At 43.9% G+C, this 16,075-nt stretch overlaps 1 protein-coding gene and 1 pseudogene across 1 annotated transcript; both read right to left on the reverse strand.

Moving 5' to 3' along the window:
• Window positions 1-1,249: 1,249 nt before the first annotated feature.
• Window positions 1,250-4,529, reverse strand: LOC123068741 (subtilisin-like protease SBT3.8). The gene is made up of 8 exons (XM_044491372.1): window positions 4,371-4,529; window positions 4,184-4,275; window positions 4,011-4,108; window positions 3,735-3,902; window positions 2,839-3,547; window positions 2,471-2,737; window positions 1,982-2,271; window positions 1,250-1,875 (listed from the first exon to the last, which is right to left on the reverse strand). Exons 1-8 carry the CDS (start codon window positions 4,476-4,478, stop codon window positions 1,319-1,321), a joined length of 2,289 nt encoding a protein of 762 aa, XP_044347307.1. The 5' UTR covers window positions 4,479-4,529; the 3' UTR covers window positions 1,250-1,318.
• Window positions 4,530-7,701: 3,172 nt separating this feature from the next.
• LOC123072727 (uncharacterized) lies at window positions 7,702-7,840 on the reverse strand (annotated as a pseudogene).
• Between the last annotated feature and the right edge of the window lie 8,235 nt (window positions 7,841-16,075).

Consider the following 16,075-nt stretch of genomic DNA (forward strand, 5'->3'; position numbering starts at 1 on the left):
CAAGTGATATTTTGGTCAAGTTTTGATGGAGATCGGAGTGTTTGTCGGAGTCGAGGAAGACGACATGGAAGTGTGCGTGATTGCGGGGTTCAGAGGCTGCTATTTATAGCCAAATCTCGGCTCATCGTGAGTGCATCTATGTCGGAGTTCGGGCGGTGGTAAATTTATGGCGTCCTTGCTACAATAGTGAGGATTGTTAGGCTGCCGTGCGTAGTAGGGATAGATGACTTGATGTGAAGCGGGAAGGGTAGGAGGGCACGCGAGAGTGTCTTGTGTTGCCTCGCCGGTGCGGCATAACAGTGAAGAGTTGGGCAGCACCACAAGGATCACAATGGTCGTTCTGAGATATAGACACTTAGTATAATATTTTGTGTCGCATTGAACCATTTTTAAGCACCAAAACTCTACTTTGAACCAGATTTACAGTTAGGATTCCATCGTGACAGGTTTTGCTCTAATTATCAAACTTGCTAGGCGACCTAGATTTTTCAAAAAAAAAATAAGACAACTGAAAATTAGCAAAGCAAATTTATAAGCATCCATTTGATTTTTGCAATTCATCTGGTCTTGATACAATTTAAAACACCTCATCCTGTTACACACACACACCCACACCACAACTCAGAGAGAGAGAGAGAGAGAGAGAGAGGAGAGAGAGAGAGAGAGAGAGAGAGAGGAGAGAGATAGAGAGAGAGAGAGAGAGAGAGAGAGAGAGAGAGAGAGAGAGAGAGAGAGAGAGAGAGAGAGAGAGAGAAGGAGAGAAGAGAGAGAGAGAGAGAGAGAGAGAGAGAGAGAGAGAGAGAGAGAGAGAGAGAGAGAGAGAGAGAGAGAGAGAGAGAGAGAGAGAGAAGAGAGAGAGAGAGAGAGAGAGAGAGAGAGAGAGAAGAGAGAGAGAGAGAGAGAGAGAGAGAGAGAGAGAGAGAGAGAGAGAGAGAGAGAGAGAGAGAGAGAGAGAGAGAGAGAGAGAGAGAGAGAGAGAGAGAGAGAGAGAGAGAGAGAGAGAGAGAGAGAGAGAGAGAGAGAGAGAGAGGAGAGAGAGAGAGAGAGAGAGAGAGAGAGAGAGAGAGAGAGAGAGAGAGAGAGAGAGAGAGAGAGAGAGAGAGAGAGAGAGAGAGAGAGAGAGAGAGAGAGAGAGAGAGAGAGAAGAGAGGGAGAGAGAGAGAGAGAGAGAGAGAGAGAGAGAGAGAGAGAGAGAGAGAGAGAGAGAGAGAGAGAGAGAGAGAGAGAGAGCCCACATGTCAAGGTGATATGGCTTCCTAATCAGTGTCATGTGGGTCTCGATTTTATTTTAAGCATGAGACATGGTTTTATTTTATCATTATGCAACATCCGCATAGAAATCCTGAATTGTAATTCGGGTCGCAACTGGAATCCTCACCACTTGTCGGTCATTCTGCCAAGTGATGCTGCCAAACGTGTAGCCCCCTTGCAAGTTCCAGATAGGTGACAGCTTCACCTCGAATTTCCGGACTTTGTTCGCAGCATCGAAAACAAGAACATCTGGGAAAACCTCCATCTTGACTCCAGTCGGGCTCTGGACTGCGACGTGGTACACAGAATGGAGCTCGCCAACGTTGGTTACCGTCCTCGAGACGGTGATCGCACTCCTCAAATCAGGAACCGAGATGGACGGCAGATTGAGGTTATACTCTGGCATAGAGGTGGTGTCGCAGCTTGCGAACGCAGATATCCCCTCCTTGACGTTGGCACATCGAAAGAATTTGTTGTAATCGTGTGGATCAATGTCATAAATTAGGCCGGGATGAGCTGCCCCGCATGGGTTGATGTTCCCGCCTCCATAGTCGAACGGGTCGGCGACCTTCCGCGGTAGTCCTTCCGCCAGGATCGGCATGCCGTGTCCATCAGTTACATGCGCTTCATTGTACCATGCAAGCAAAACCAACAGAACTTAGGTAAAGACCACAAGTGCATGAACTAGCTAGGATTTATTTGGATGTTCTACTTGCATGTTGTTACTAACCAGTGGTGATGATGGCTGACTTTATTGCAGCAGGAGACCAATCCGGGTGCAGAGCTTTGAGCAGCGCGGCGACACCCGCTGCATGCGGGGCTGCCATGGACGTCCCTGACTTTGTTACGTAGGAGTCTCCCACTGCTGCTAAGATGTTGGCTCCGGGCGCAGCTACATCAGGCTTGATGAAGGCCGGGTAATCAGCCGATGGGCCTCTCGAAGAGAAGGACGCCACTTTCGAAGCCAGCACATCTTTGCTCATGACGGTGCGCGTGGGTTCGATTTTTGCTGTGGGGGAGCTGCTTATTGCAAAAAGAAGATCAGATTCAGGGATAGACTTATGGAATCCATTTTATTTATATAATTTTCGTGAAACTTTTATGATGTAGTCTGTGTAGACTGCATGCACTCACGTATTTTTACTGTGGGTTTTCCAACCAAGTGATGCCACATCAGTAGGTTTAATCCGTGACTGTAGAATTACTTGTGTGGACGTACCTTGTGTCCATGGCGTACTCGCATATCCTCCTGGAGATGTAGATGTCGACGATAACGCAAGCGATGCCCGGGCAGTAAGCCACTGTGGAACTCAGGGCGTCCGTTGTGTATTGCGCGAAGATGAGCCCGGATCCCCCGCCTTCCACCACGTACTTGGCCGCATGGGCGAAATCATCTGATGGATTGATCGCGTCATTATCATTTAAGCACACCAGGATAGCCCCTTTCACGTCAATCTCATGAAGAACCTCATGTCTCGGCACACAACTAGATCCAGAAAAGCAAATCAAGTTCAAGCATGGGTAAGATATTTCATGCATGCATGGTTGATCAGGTCAGAGATAGGGAGTTTTTTCGTTTGTACTCACGAGCGTGCACATATAAGCTTTGTGAAACTGCTAGTCGTGTGTGATGATGAGTTGATGTTCTTCACTTGGTAATAGAGAGACTGCCCCACCATCTGCTGCTTGTTTCCCAACTCGATCACCGTCGGGAACGAGCGGTCGATCTTGCTCGCCGCGACGGTGAGGACCCACGGCGAGGTGTCCTCGACGGTCTGCGGCCTGGGCCCGTCGTTTCCGGCGGAGTACACCACAGTGATCCCCTTCTGGACCGCGTGCAGGGCACCGTACGAGTTCTCGTACGGCACAGTGAGGGACAGCGACAATACATCCACCCCGTCGTGGATCGCGTCGTCAATGGCGGCCAGCACAGTGGCCGAATCGCCATAGCCAGCAAAGATGGACTTGTACACCGCGATGCGAGCCCGCGGTGCGCCTCCCCGCGCCACCCCCGCGGCAAGGCCGTGGAAGCTAGCCGCCTCGCCGTCCACGCCTACAGCCGAGCCCGCTGCAGTGGAAGCACAATGAGTGCCGTGGCCGTTGTGGTCCCGCGGCGACAGCGAGTCCCTTTTAAGGTACTCGTCGGGGACCCCAGCGGTGTAGAACCGCGCGCCGATGATTTTCCGGCTGCAGTTGTTGATGCCCCAGTCCGGCCCGGTCTGGCACTCCCCTTTCCACCTCGATGGCACCGGCCCGTACCCTACATCGCTGAAGCTTCTTGACTCCGGCCAGATCCCTGCATCCATTAACCGATTACGTAGTCACTTGTTAAAATCTTTAGAAAGACAAATATTTAGCAACGGAGAGGGAGTAGTATATTAGTTAGTGGCCGGCTTTCAATCCATTAACCAACTACTAATATTAGTGAGTGGACGGCCAAGTAAAAGTAAGCTGAGATGGTGCCAATTAATATAATGACTGACCGGTGTCAACAACTCCGATAATTACGTCCTCTCCGAAGTTGCTCATTTGGAGCAGCTCACTGGCCGGCGTGTGGGAGGACTGGTAGTTGAGCCCAAGGAAGTCCCAGCTCCGCGTGGTGGTCGTCCTGACCCTCCTGCTCGGCTTCACGCTGATGACTTCCGGAAACTCTGCACGCGCGTAAGCATGCACGTTAGCTACTTATTATAGGACTTGATGGATCTTAGATCAAACCAGGTTAGCTAGCTAGAAATCAAAGCAAAACTCTATGCGATGACCTGCAAGTCTTGTTGCTTGGTCTTGGGTGAGCATGGCGGCGAAGCCCGAGAAACCATGCTTGTAGTGGTAGACCATGGAGGCCACAGATTCCTCCTTGCTACAAAGTTTCAAAAGTCAGTGGTGCAAATTAAGCAAAGGCCGTTTGATTAACTAATTTCGTTCTACAAAGTACCTTTGGAGAAGAGTGCCGAGCATGTCATGGTGCGAGGCGACGACATCATCTGGGTGCCCATGCCTCACATCGCCTAGGTAGGTTATGTAAAGCTAGAGAGGCATACATGCAGATATATATATTATTCATGGTCGTATGTGCATGAACTCTAAACATGCATATAGTACCGATCAAGCTTATTACGTACCTTGCGAGATCCTCCTCCGTGTGCCCTGATTAACAGCGTGCACGAGCAAAGCAGCAGGAGCACCCAAGCTACCCGTGCTTGCGAGGAAGAACGCGTGTAGAAACCCATATATATTGTTTCGCCTAGTGCTAGTGGAGTAGTGTTACTTACATAATCAATGTGCCGACGCTATGCAGGGCGCTAGCTAGTTATATAGGAGAATGTATCCAGTGCAACCTGCAAAACTGGTGCACCCAACCATTCATGGGCCGTTCCATAGAGGAGGAATAATGGACAAGATCCCATGTATCCAGTGCAACCGGCAGAACTGGTGCACCCAGCCACTTATGGGCCGTTTGATAGAGGAGGAATAATGGACAAGATCCAGCTACAGCCACATTTACAGAAGCTCCATAGCACATTTGTACAGTGGTCCTAATAGTATACAAAATACAGTAAAAAATGGGCCAGCCCTTGCTGGGCTCGCTTGCTCTCCCATGAATAATCCATCTCTTTGCTTCAATGGTCCATTACACATAGCTGAAGTCATGGCCAATATTCACTGCATACTTACTACCGGTAATACTTTTTATTTATTTTTGCAAAGACATGTGCCAATAACATTCCAGACACATTACTATTGATGCGGAGTATTATACAAACATATTTAACAATTGGAAACATGAATCCTCTATCAACTGAATTAGCAACATAACTTTAGTGATGCATCAATAATATATTAAATTCATGCTCCAACCAACTCATCCAAAAGTCTGAAATGATGGAGGGAGGTGGGCAATATATTTCAACACTCCCCCTCACGTCTAGGCTATTTTAGTCCTTAGACGTGGGATCGATGTAGGCCGCAGAATCATATTATTTAATACTGCGTTGGCAGGGTCTTAAACTCTAGACCTTTTGGCTCGGATACCATGTGCGACAGGCGGAATGTCTTACCTCGACCTGAGGCGACGTGCTACGTGTTATATACAGGGGCGCACCTCCCTGGAAGTGCATACATCGTTGGAGATTTTACAAGAGGTGTACAACTTGGAGAACAAGAGATAGAAGTAGTTACAGGAGATAAAGAGATAGAATTACATGTAAACCGAACCAACTATCTATCCTAGATCCTGCGCTAAGTCTTGGACTCCTCCATGCGTGACAATGCACTCCATACGTGACATAGTGCATACTGTGTTTAACACCCTCCCTTAATCACAACTTCATTAAGTTGAGATTATGTTTGTAGTTCTCAAAACTTCTAGTGGGTAGAGCCTTGGTGAATCCATCTGCAATCTGATCCTTGGAATGCACAAAGCGAATATCAAGCTGTTTTTGAGCCACTCGTTCTCTGACAAAGTGAAAATCAATTTCAGTGTGTTTCATTCTGGCATGAAAAACAGGATTAGCAGACAAATAAGTTGCACCCAAATTGTCACACCATAAGCATGGAACTTGTTTACTTTTCACACCAAGCTCTCTCAATAAAGACTGCATCCATATGATCTCAGTTGTAGCATTTGCTAATGCTTTGTATTCTGCCTCAGTACTGGACCTAGAGACAGTGGCCTGCTTCCTTGCACACCATGAAATTAAGTTAGGGCCAAAGAACACTGCAAATCCTCCAGTAGAACGTCTATCATCCAAACAACCTGCCCAGTCAGAATCTGAGAAGGCACTAAGAAGTGTAGATGATGACTCACTGAAGTTGAGACCAATATTAAGGGTGTTCTTGACATATCTAACTATTCTCTTGGCAGCAGTCAAATGAACAATAGTGGGTGCATGAAGAAATTGGCAGACTTTGTTAACAGCAAATGATATATCAGGTCTTGTAAGAGTAAGGTATTGAAGTGCACCTACAAGACTTCTGTACTTAGTGCTGTCTTCCTGACTCAAGGCTTGTCCTTCTGTGAGAGATAATTTTTCTGAACTTGATAATGGAGTGGGTGAAGGTTTACAGCCTTGCAGACCAGCCTTTCTTACCAGATCAGTTGCATATTTTTCTTGAGACAAGTGAAGTCCACCATCATGTTTCTTCACTTCTATCCCTAAGAAATAATGCAAGTCTCCAAGATCCTTAAGAGCAAACTCTACACTGAGATCCTTCAACAATCCTGTTATAGCTTCATCAGATGAGCTTGACACATGATGTGAAATGCCAAGTGTTTGGAAGAAGGAATTTAATTTCTCGTATTCCCCTCCCCAGTCGGATTGGACAACAATGATCTTGCTATCAAACTTGCGTTCAACAAGTGCTTGAAAGTTTTTGAACACTTGAAAAACGTCGGATCGTTTCTTAAGAAGATAGATCCAAGAAAATTTGCTAGTCATCAAAGAAACTTACATAGTACGTGTGTCTACCAACAGAGCTAGGGGCAGGGCCCCAAACATCGGAGAAAATTAATTGCAATGGTTGAGTAGAGACACTTGTAGAAATAGGATAAGGTAATTGATGACATTTTGCTCTTTGGCAAGAATCACAAATAGTTTCAACATTCCGCTCACCAACAAACGGGAGCTTATTTTTCCTAAGCAAATGTTCAACAAGAGAAAAAGAAGCATGCCCTAAACGATCGTGCCAACGTGTTGAAGAAAGTTTGACAACACCATGGGCTTGTTTATTGAATCTCCTAAGCTCCGAAATCAATGGGTAAAGCCCTCGAACGCATCTACCTCGATATAGTACCTTCTTCGTGGCTCGATCCTTTATCAAAAAGAAAAAGGATGGAATTCAATAAAGACATGATTGTCGATGGTAATGCGATGAACGGATAGGAGATTTTTGTTGGCACTAGGAAATGCAAAATTTTGCGAAGATGAATTTTACGAGAAGGGGTACGTATAACCGAGTGACCAATGTGACGTATGTTCATACCTGCACCACTGGCCGTATGAATCTGGTCCTTCCCGTGATATTTTTCACGGAGAGTCACCTTCTCCGGCTCCCCCGTGAGGTGATTGGTCGCACCACTATCAAAGTACCAGTTAGTTTCAACACCATAGGATCCTTCAACGGCGGCAACAACTTTTTCATCATCTTCAGAGGAGGCATCATCTTCGTCAAAACGATACCAACAATCTTTGGCAGTGTGACCTGGTTTTCCACAGATTTGGCAGCGAACGGCATCGGGCCGCGAACAGCTGGAGCCGTCGCGGCGACCCCTGTTGTTGGTGGAGTTGGGGCGACCGCCGCGGGAGCCGGAGTTGTTGGTGTTGCCGCTGCTGTGCTTGCCCTTGGTGCGAGGTGGACCGCGGTGCCGGGAGGAGTACCCAACACGCCCGCGGGTTGCTACATTCGCTGAAGACTTGAACCCGCCGCCAGCACTGTGGCACTGGGCGACACGTTGGTCGAAGTTGCTCAGCATGGCGTAGAGCTCATCAAGGGACACTGGCGTGACGCGGGCATCCAGGGCAGACACGAGCGGCTGGTAGTCCATGTCCAGTCCGTGAAGTAGATACGAGATCAGCTCATCGTCCTGGATGGGCTTGCCGGCCGCGGCGAGCTCATCAGCAAGGCCACGCATGGCGGCGAAGTAGGCGGCCACCGATTGGTTCCCTTTCTGCGCATTGATCAAGGCAGTGCGGATGTTGTTGACGCGGCTCAAGGACTGCGACGAGAACATACCTGCGAGTGCTGTCCAGAGTGCGTGCGCGGTGGTGACCGCGGTGACCGCGATGAGCACCTCTTTGGTGAGGTTGTTGAGCAGGTAGCCTAAAACCTATTGGTCCTCCCTTACCCAGATGGGATGGAGAGGATTGAGCTCGGACGACTCCTTCCCATCCTTGTCCTTGGTGACGAGAAGGCGGGACGGCTCCGGCTGGGTGCCGTCGACGTAGCCATAGAGGCCGGCTCCCCTCAACTGCGGCGTGATTTGGGTACGCCATAGGACGTAGTTCGTTCGGGAGAGCTTCTCTGTGACCTGACCGCTTAGATTGGATTGGGTGGCACTGGAGGAAGACATGGCTGTCACTGGTGGAGATTGAAAGCTAGGGTTTGGAAGAGGAGGCTCTGATACCATATTGAATTCATGCTCCAGCCAAATCATCCAAAAGTCCGAACTGATGGAGGGAGGTGGGCAATATATTTCAACATAATACACTCCTAGCGTATGATGGTTCATGATGCGAAAACATTGATATTGTCACATAACTAGAGTTGCGGCAATAGTTGCATCTTTTAAAGAAATAAACAACGTCATGTGTATATGTCCCCGCAAAAAAACCCGTCATGCGTATATTTGTCCTCACAAATTCATGGTTTGAATAAATATCATGCCAATCTTTGTTTTTGAAAGCACATATAGTAATAATAGGAACGATGTTTGCTTAGAGAAAGATACACCAAGTATATGGTTTGGGGAGATGATGTGTTGAGCTCGCTGAATTCAACGCTACTATAAGGACCCCAGTTCCAGTGGAGTAGTATTACTTAGGCCCTATTCGGATCCCCTCCTCTCCCCAGCTGCAGCTCCGGGAGCGCCAGCTCAGTCGCGTGGAGCGGCTCGAAGCCAGCTCCTCGCGCGGAGCGGAGTTGAGAGTCTGGAGAGCTTCCAAACAAGCTCTTAATCAATCAATGTGCCGGCGCTATGCAAGGCGCTAGCTAGTTATGGAGGAGAATGTATCCAGTGCACGAACTACTTATGGGCCGTTTGTACAATGATCCACATACTATACACACCTCTTTTTTTTTGACAAACACATACTATACACATCTAGTGTACGTGCAACAATGCCCAGAGTAAAAATGGGACAGTTGCTTTTCTTATTTTTTTTGCATGTACAGTGTTTGCTGTGCTACCTCACTATCCTGTAATTTGCTCCAATAGTAAGTCATTGTTGAAACTTATAATCTTACGAGTTTTGTAGTAATCCAGTGTCCTGTAATATAAGCGGCTGGTGCATCAGGTGCAGGGGTTCTGCCCATAGTTTAAAAAACCAGACCGGACAGGCAGTCGGACCGGAAAAAATCAGAACTGGCACCCCTAACAGTTTTTAAGCTAAAAAGACCAACCTGCAATCAGATCCAAAAAACCAAGTAAACCGGCCGGTTTTTGAATGAACCGGAGGTATAAAACAGGCGGTCGAACCAGTGCCACGCATAAAAAATAGAAAAATAACTTGCGTCAAAGGAAATTCAAACCCAGAATGCTAGATACAAGTGCGTAAGTTGCACCTTTGGCCCAATAATCATCTTGGCTGGCTAACTTTCTTGTCAAAATTAAGTAAATGATTGTAGTTTACATCTATTTAGTACGACACTCGTACACCAAATATATTATTTATGGTATAAAAAACCAGACATCGAACGGGTGAACGGGCGGTCCGGCCGGTAAAAACCTTAACCGGTGGCCTCCCTCGTTTGATCACCGGGTCGGTTTTTTAAACTATGGTTCTGCCGTTGCTTAGGATCCGTTACGCCCTCCAGGTCCACCACGCTCATTATTGTACTCGTGCTCAGTGTTGAGCCTGGCATGTCACCATTGGCGGTCTCCACGTCCGCCTCATCGTCCTCCCGCTGTCGGTCGATGTTGAGCACGAAAAACAAAAACTGCCAAAGTGTGCAGCATGCCGGACACTCATAATTGGTGTACGAGTGTTCCTGATTTGAAAATCAGGACGAGCACGCACATGCATGCAGGTGCGGCTGCGGCCAGCATCAGGTTCACGGACCGGCCACCATTCCTACAAAAAACAAACTGCAGAAATCATGAAAATATATATATAATTTGGGTGTTTTTTTTGCGGGATAAGAATTAGGGTGTTTAACATCACAGACTAAGGAAAAAAATGGTCCCTCTAAAAATCATGGCAAACTTATAAAAATTTCTGTGGTATTAAAAAAATGTCATGTATCTATCTATTCTATCTATCAACTATCTATCCATTATATATTAAAAATAAAATAAAGCAAACCAGGAGCAAGATAAATATGCTAGAAAATTCCACGTTCATTAGAAAACAATGTCCCTCAATTTGGTAAACTTTTATAAATAGGATTATGTACATATGTCAAACGAAATATATCTGGTAAAAAATGCGCATCACTCGAAAAGAAATTTGTTTATTTGGCTATCAAAAGCAAACTGGACTCTTTCTTTTAACAAAAGACCCGTCATAAATAATGGTGAGTGGTGAGCCTCAAACTTACGTGATATCCCCTAAAAAGAAACATCCGACACATGTGGTAAGCAATCCAAAAAAATTCCATAAAGAAACCTTACGCGATAGATGTGCACGTACATATATGTATACCAAGATTGTGTTCAGCCCAGGGAAAAGAGGCAAAAACAAATCAGACTCTTTCATCCAAAAACAAGGACGTGTTGTCATAGGAAAGAAACTAGATCATGATGGCCCGCGTTGCTGCGCTCGTCCATTTATTTAGTACATGTGGCAATTTTGTAAAAGCTATAGCCACAGAAATCATGAAAATTAACTACAAAATTTTTGGTAAGTGAAATGTGCAAAATGGCTATGCACATAGATACGTAAGAAAATGCAAATGCAACTACGTTATTAGCATTGTTCACGCTAAATTGAGAACACGCGAGTTATAACATTACTAAAGAAAATATTGTGGTACTTTGCTTATTGCCTAAGGAGAGCACATCAGGAACTTTGTTGGTTGTCGCCCTGACTCCTCTGAGAACACTGTGATCTAGGCTCGACATAGAGATTGCTTCTTCCCCTGCTCAACTTAGCGCCTTGGAGGTTGCCATTCGTGTGTACGTTAACGATGGACGCTGCCCTTATAACTTCTCACCCTGGTCTATCAATGAAATGATACGCAACCTTGAGTGTTAAAAAAAAGTGTCATATATTCCAAGTGGCAAGAGGATGAATTAGGTCCCCAATAGGATTCAAATGCCCACATTAAGAAATCATTTGGATTCAGGTTTTTTTTTCCTCATGAAATAGTAGTATCAGCCAGTGACACTTTTGAGCAATTTAACATGGTTTAGATATGTTCTCCGTCTACAGTTATACATTTTTGGGTCCATATAGAACTGGACTTGAAGATGTGCAACCAGAAGAATAAATTAGAAAGAAAACGAAGCAAAGTATAGCCTATATGTTTACTGCCACAATGAAAAAGCTTATGTCGTGCCATGGTATAGTCACTGTTTGTAGCCATCTTAGCAGCACGATACAGGTGAGGTAATAGCCCAAACATAAACTGGGTTGCTTTAATTTGAATTGTACAGTGTCAGAAGAATATATGGAGATGATCTATATTGTGTTGGTGTGGAATATACCACCAGTTTATGTAATTTCCTATATCTAGTGAAAGAAAAGTAACATGTGTAAGTGCCAAAGTGACCTTCACAGCGACCTTCCAGTCAAAGAAAAGAAACTTGAGTTCCACACCCAACAAAGAAAATAATTACATCCAACAAACACAAATTTCCGAGACAATAAGTATCGTTCAGTATCTAAACTTAGAAGGGCACGGCTGCGCTGACATCTATAAATAACACAATGGAAAAATATATACATACGTTGGACAATAACCTAGCCCCCGAAGTATATGAAGGAAAAGGAAAAGAAGAAACAGGCAGATGGATACGTGGCAAAGACGACAACAGTAGAAGGCAGTTGTTGATCTGTTGTCTCAGTTAATCAAACTTGCACATTTAAATTGATTTTCAAATCACTCTGGATGTCATGTTCTGCATTTTCTGATCAAACAAGGAGAGAAGAAAGCAGAAGAACACACGGATAATTAGATAAATAAAATCCTACGAAGGCATATGATTGAAAATTAAAGAATCAAAACTAAACTACAGAGTGGGAATACATGACCCCATATGCATGACTATCCTTGACTGCAAAATCGAAACATATGCGCAAATTATCAAAACCCGATTGCACATAGCATTGACAGATCTCTTAAAAAAAATCTTCTCACACAATAATTATTTTACCCAATAAATGGACCACCAGCAAACCACAACAAACACCTCATGAGGACGTTCTCCACAGACTTGGATATAATCGACCTAGCTTCTGCTGGCTTTCATGTCTCACAAGCAGGGAGCACATTGGCTGCATGTGATATACTCCAGAGCTATGGAAAACACAGATCGGGCATCAGGTCGGACGGACTCGTGAAGGCGATGGTCGAGGTACGCGAGGGGAAAGAGGCGACGGCCCGCCGCCGCCTCCATCTCCCCGCGAGCCTGTTGGCCGGCGTTGCGTCGGTATCCGAACGAAGCGTACGGTGAGAGAGAGATGCGAATGAAGGGACACAGTGTCCGGGTCTATGCAGGAAGAGGAGAGGTCACCGACGACGACGCAATCGGGGGCAGGACGGCGGCAGCAGGCGCCGCCACTATGCCGCTGTGCGGACGAACGGACCCAACCATGGGGAGAGGAGGGAGTACGGATGGATCTACAGGACGCAGGGATTGTGGGCCTTTATTTTCCAGGGAAAGGGATTGTGGGCCTTTGTGCACCTTAGATGTGAACGGCCCGACTAAGGAGGTCACGCCCAGGTCCACTTGCGGAGCAGCGGCCCAGTTTACGGTGGGTCGAGCGGGACGCGCAGGTAACGAAGAGAAAACGTCGGAAGTGAACTGAGGAACGACCGTGTGATCTAATCCAAACCATAATCGAACGGTTAGGCACCTCAAATTGCTGTGTGGGCTTGTAGGTCGCCCCGTTATACTGTTTCTTAATGCCTCATGAATAATATGCGGGCCTCAATGTTATGTGATAGATTCCCCTGGAAAAAAACTTACATGATAGATGCACACATACATATGTTTGAAATGCCATTATCAGTTAAAAACATTTCATGCTGCCCAGAAAAAAGAGGCAAAAAGAAATCAAACTCTCCCATCAAAAAACAAGGAACGTATTGTCCAATAAAGAAATTTGTGTCAGTTTGCATGAAAAGAAGATTCGCACGTACCTTCATCCACTTGCAAAATAGATTAGAACAAAAGGAACATCACGTATGTATACACCTCAGAAACTAAATACATGATCATGTCAACATACTACTTAATATTAGTAGCTAATAATTTACATTTAAAATTCAATTTAGTGATCAAATATCCCCACTGTTTAAACCTTAATTCGGCAGATCATTTCTCTGCCACACAAACCTAAATTTCCACTTATGATTATATGTCATGACAATAAACCAATGACTTTGTACAAATCACAAATTGTCTGGTTGTGTTCCGACCTTTACTTGTACATACTGAGAAATATAACGCAAATGACTAAAAGTCACATGAAGTAATCTATGCTCTAGGTTGTGGTCTGATGGTTACTTCTACGCACTAAAAAAATAGCATGTAGATGATTAAATGTCACATGAATTAATAAACTATTAGCTCAATAGCTAAACTGCAAATATGTGTAAAAAATGTAATATCTGAAAATTAGTGTCAAGGGAATTCAAGGAGCAAGATAAATATGCTAGAAAATTCCACGTTAATTAAAAACACTGGCCCTCGATCTGGTTAACTTTTATAAATAGTATTATGTACATATATCAAACAAAATATACTGTATTTGGTAAAAAAAAACTGTGCATCCCTCGAAAAGAAATTTGTTTTTTGGCTTTCAAAAAGCAAACTGGTCTCTTTCTTTTAACAAAAGACTCTTCATAAATAATATGCTTAGCCTCAAACTTACATGATAGATTCCCCTAAAAAAACCTTATGTGATAGATGCACACGTACATATGTAGTCAAAGATTGCAAGCATCCCAGGAAAATAGTTACAAACAAATCAGACTCTTCCGTCCAAAAACAAGGACGTGTTGTCATAGGAAAGAAATGCCTCGTGAATAATACTATGGGCTCAAACTTATGTGATAGATTCCCCCGGAAAAAAAACTTACATGATAGATGCACACATAGACATGTTTAATGCCATCTTCAGTTAAAAAGATTTCATGCAGCCTAGAGAAAAGAGGCAAAAAGAAATCAGAATCTTCCATCAAAAAATAAGGAACGTATTGTCCTATAAAGAAATGTGTGTCAGTTTACATCCAAAGAAGATTCACATGCACGTTTATCCACTTGCAAAATGAAAAAATGGAACATCATGTACGTATACACCTCAGAAACTCAATACATGATCATGTCAACATACTACCTATATCAATTTGGTGATCAAATATCCATGCTGTTTAAACCTTAATTGGGCACATCATTTTGCTGCTACACAAACCTAAATTTCCACTTATGATTATATGCCATGACAATAAACCATAACTTTGTACAAATCACAAATCATCCGGTTTTGCCCCATGCTTTACTTCTACATACTAAGAAATATAACGCAAATGTCTAAAGGCCACATGAAATAATCAATGCTCTAGGTTGTGGTCCGATGGTTAATTCTACGGACTAAAAAATAGCATGTAGATGACTAAATGTCACATGAGTTAATAAACTATTAGCTCAATAACTAAACTTCAAATATGCGTAAAAAATCTAATATCTGAAAAATTAGTGCCAAGGGAATTCAACTAGATTTGATATCCATGGAACGATCATCCATAACCTATTTTGCACAGGCCGTGTCAAACGGAAGATATCAATGTCACATATGCATGGAAGGGAAGAATTTGTGGTGAGTAATTACACATATGCATGCCAAAGGAAAGGAATCAATACCACTAGAGAATTACCAATGTCAACCAAAACAAGTTTGTTGTTTAGAGAATCATCGATATGGTTCCATCTTCCCTATCCACAATGCAGTTATGAGCATTTTATTCAAAGGAATTTAGAAAACATTGAATTATAAATCTCATGAGTTTATAATAGATATTTTTTGATATATAAGATTAGAAATCTTACAATGTTCTTCTACATATCCTTTAATTTGAATGGGAAAGGTTTTTGCTCTCATCTAAAGTTGTGGGAAGTTAAATGGTCATGTATGGTTTCTTATGTTATTTCTATGATGCACTCAAGCATGCTTTTATGTGAATTTAAGAGGTGTCAACACAACCATGCAGTAAAATTGATAATATTGATTAAGACTTGGGAATCATGGTGTCCAAGCCTATGTAGTCATGTTAAGAGGTGTCAACACAACATGACTATATATATTGATGATGTTCTAGGAAACTTTCTGTAGAGTTTCTCTAAATTCTAAAGTGACTTCTAACCACGGGGTTCTTGACAGCAAGGACGCGCCCGTCACCGAGGCGTCCGGAATGTGGGATTTCATCTCCGTCAATGATGAGCATGCATAACTTCTCCGGCAAGAAGGTATCAAACATCCAAAACCCTGCCATTCTATTTTTTAAGGACATCTGCTAACGATGTTCCATACACATTAATATAAATGCAGATCATTTAACAACCATGAAAAAACAATTTTATCAACTGAACAGCAATGTAGCTTTAATCATGCATTAATAATACAATTCCAGGGCCTAGCGGTTCATATATGATGTGAAACCAATTGGCATTGACATGGAACTATAGTTGCCACAATACCTTGCATTTTTTTCATGAAATAAATAACGTCATGCATATATTTGGCATCACAAACGCATTGCTTGACTACATATCATGACATTTTTGTTGTTGTCGAAAGAACCCTCAGAAATAGTGTGAATGATGTTTGCTCAAGGAGAGAGACGTCAAATTTATGCTTTGGGGAGATGATGTGTCGAGTTTGCTCAATTCAACTGTACTATAATGATCATTTTGTAAATGTACCAGTTGACCATCTTGTTGGCGGAT

This window comes from Triticum aestivum, chromosome 1A, assembly GCF_018294505.1.
Source record: "Triticum aestivum cultivar Chinese Spring chromosome 1A, IWGSC CS RefSeq v2.1, whole genome shotgun sequence".
Classification (NCBI taxonomy): domain Eukaryota; kingdom Viridiplantae; phylum Streptophyta; class Magnoliopsida; order Poales; family Poaceae; genus Triticum; species Triticum aestivum.

Coding starts and splice junctions, on each gene's coding strand:
- LOC123068741 (XM_044491372.1), bottom strand. CDS start 4,478: ATGGGTTTCTACACGCGTTCTTCCTCGCAAGCACGGGTAGCTTGGGTG. Junction 4,276..4,370: donor ACGGAGGAGGATCTCGCAAG/GTACGTAATAAG, acceptor ATGCCTCTCTAG/CTTTACATAACCTACCTAGG. Junction 2,272..2,470: donor GAGTACGCCATGGACACAAG/GTACGTCCACAC, acceptor TGCAATAAGCAG/CTCCCCCACAGCAAAAATCG.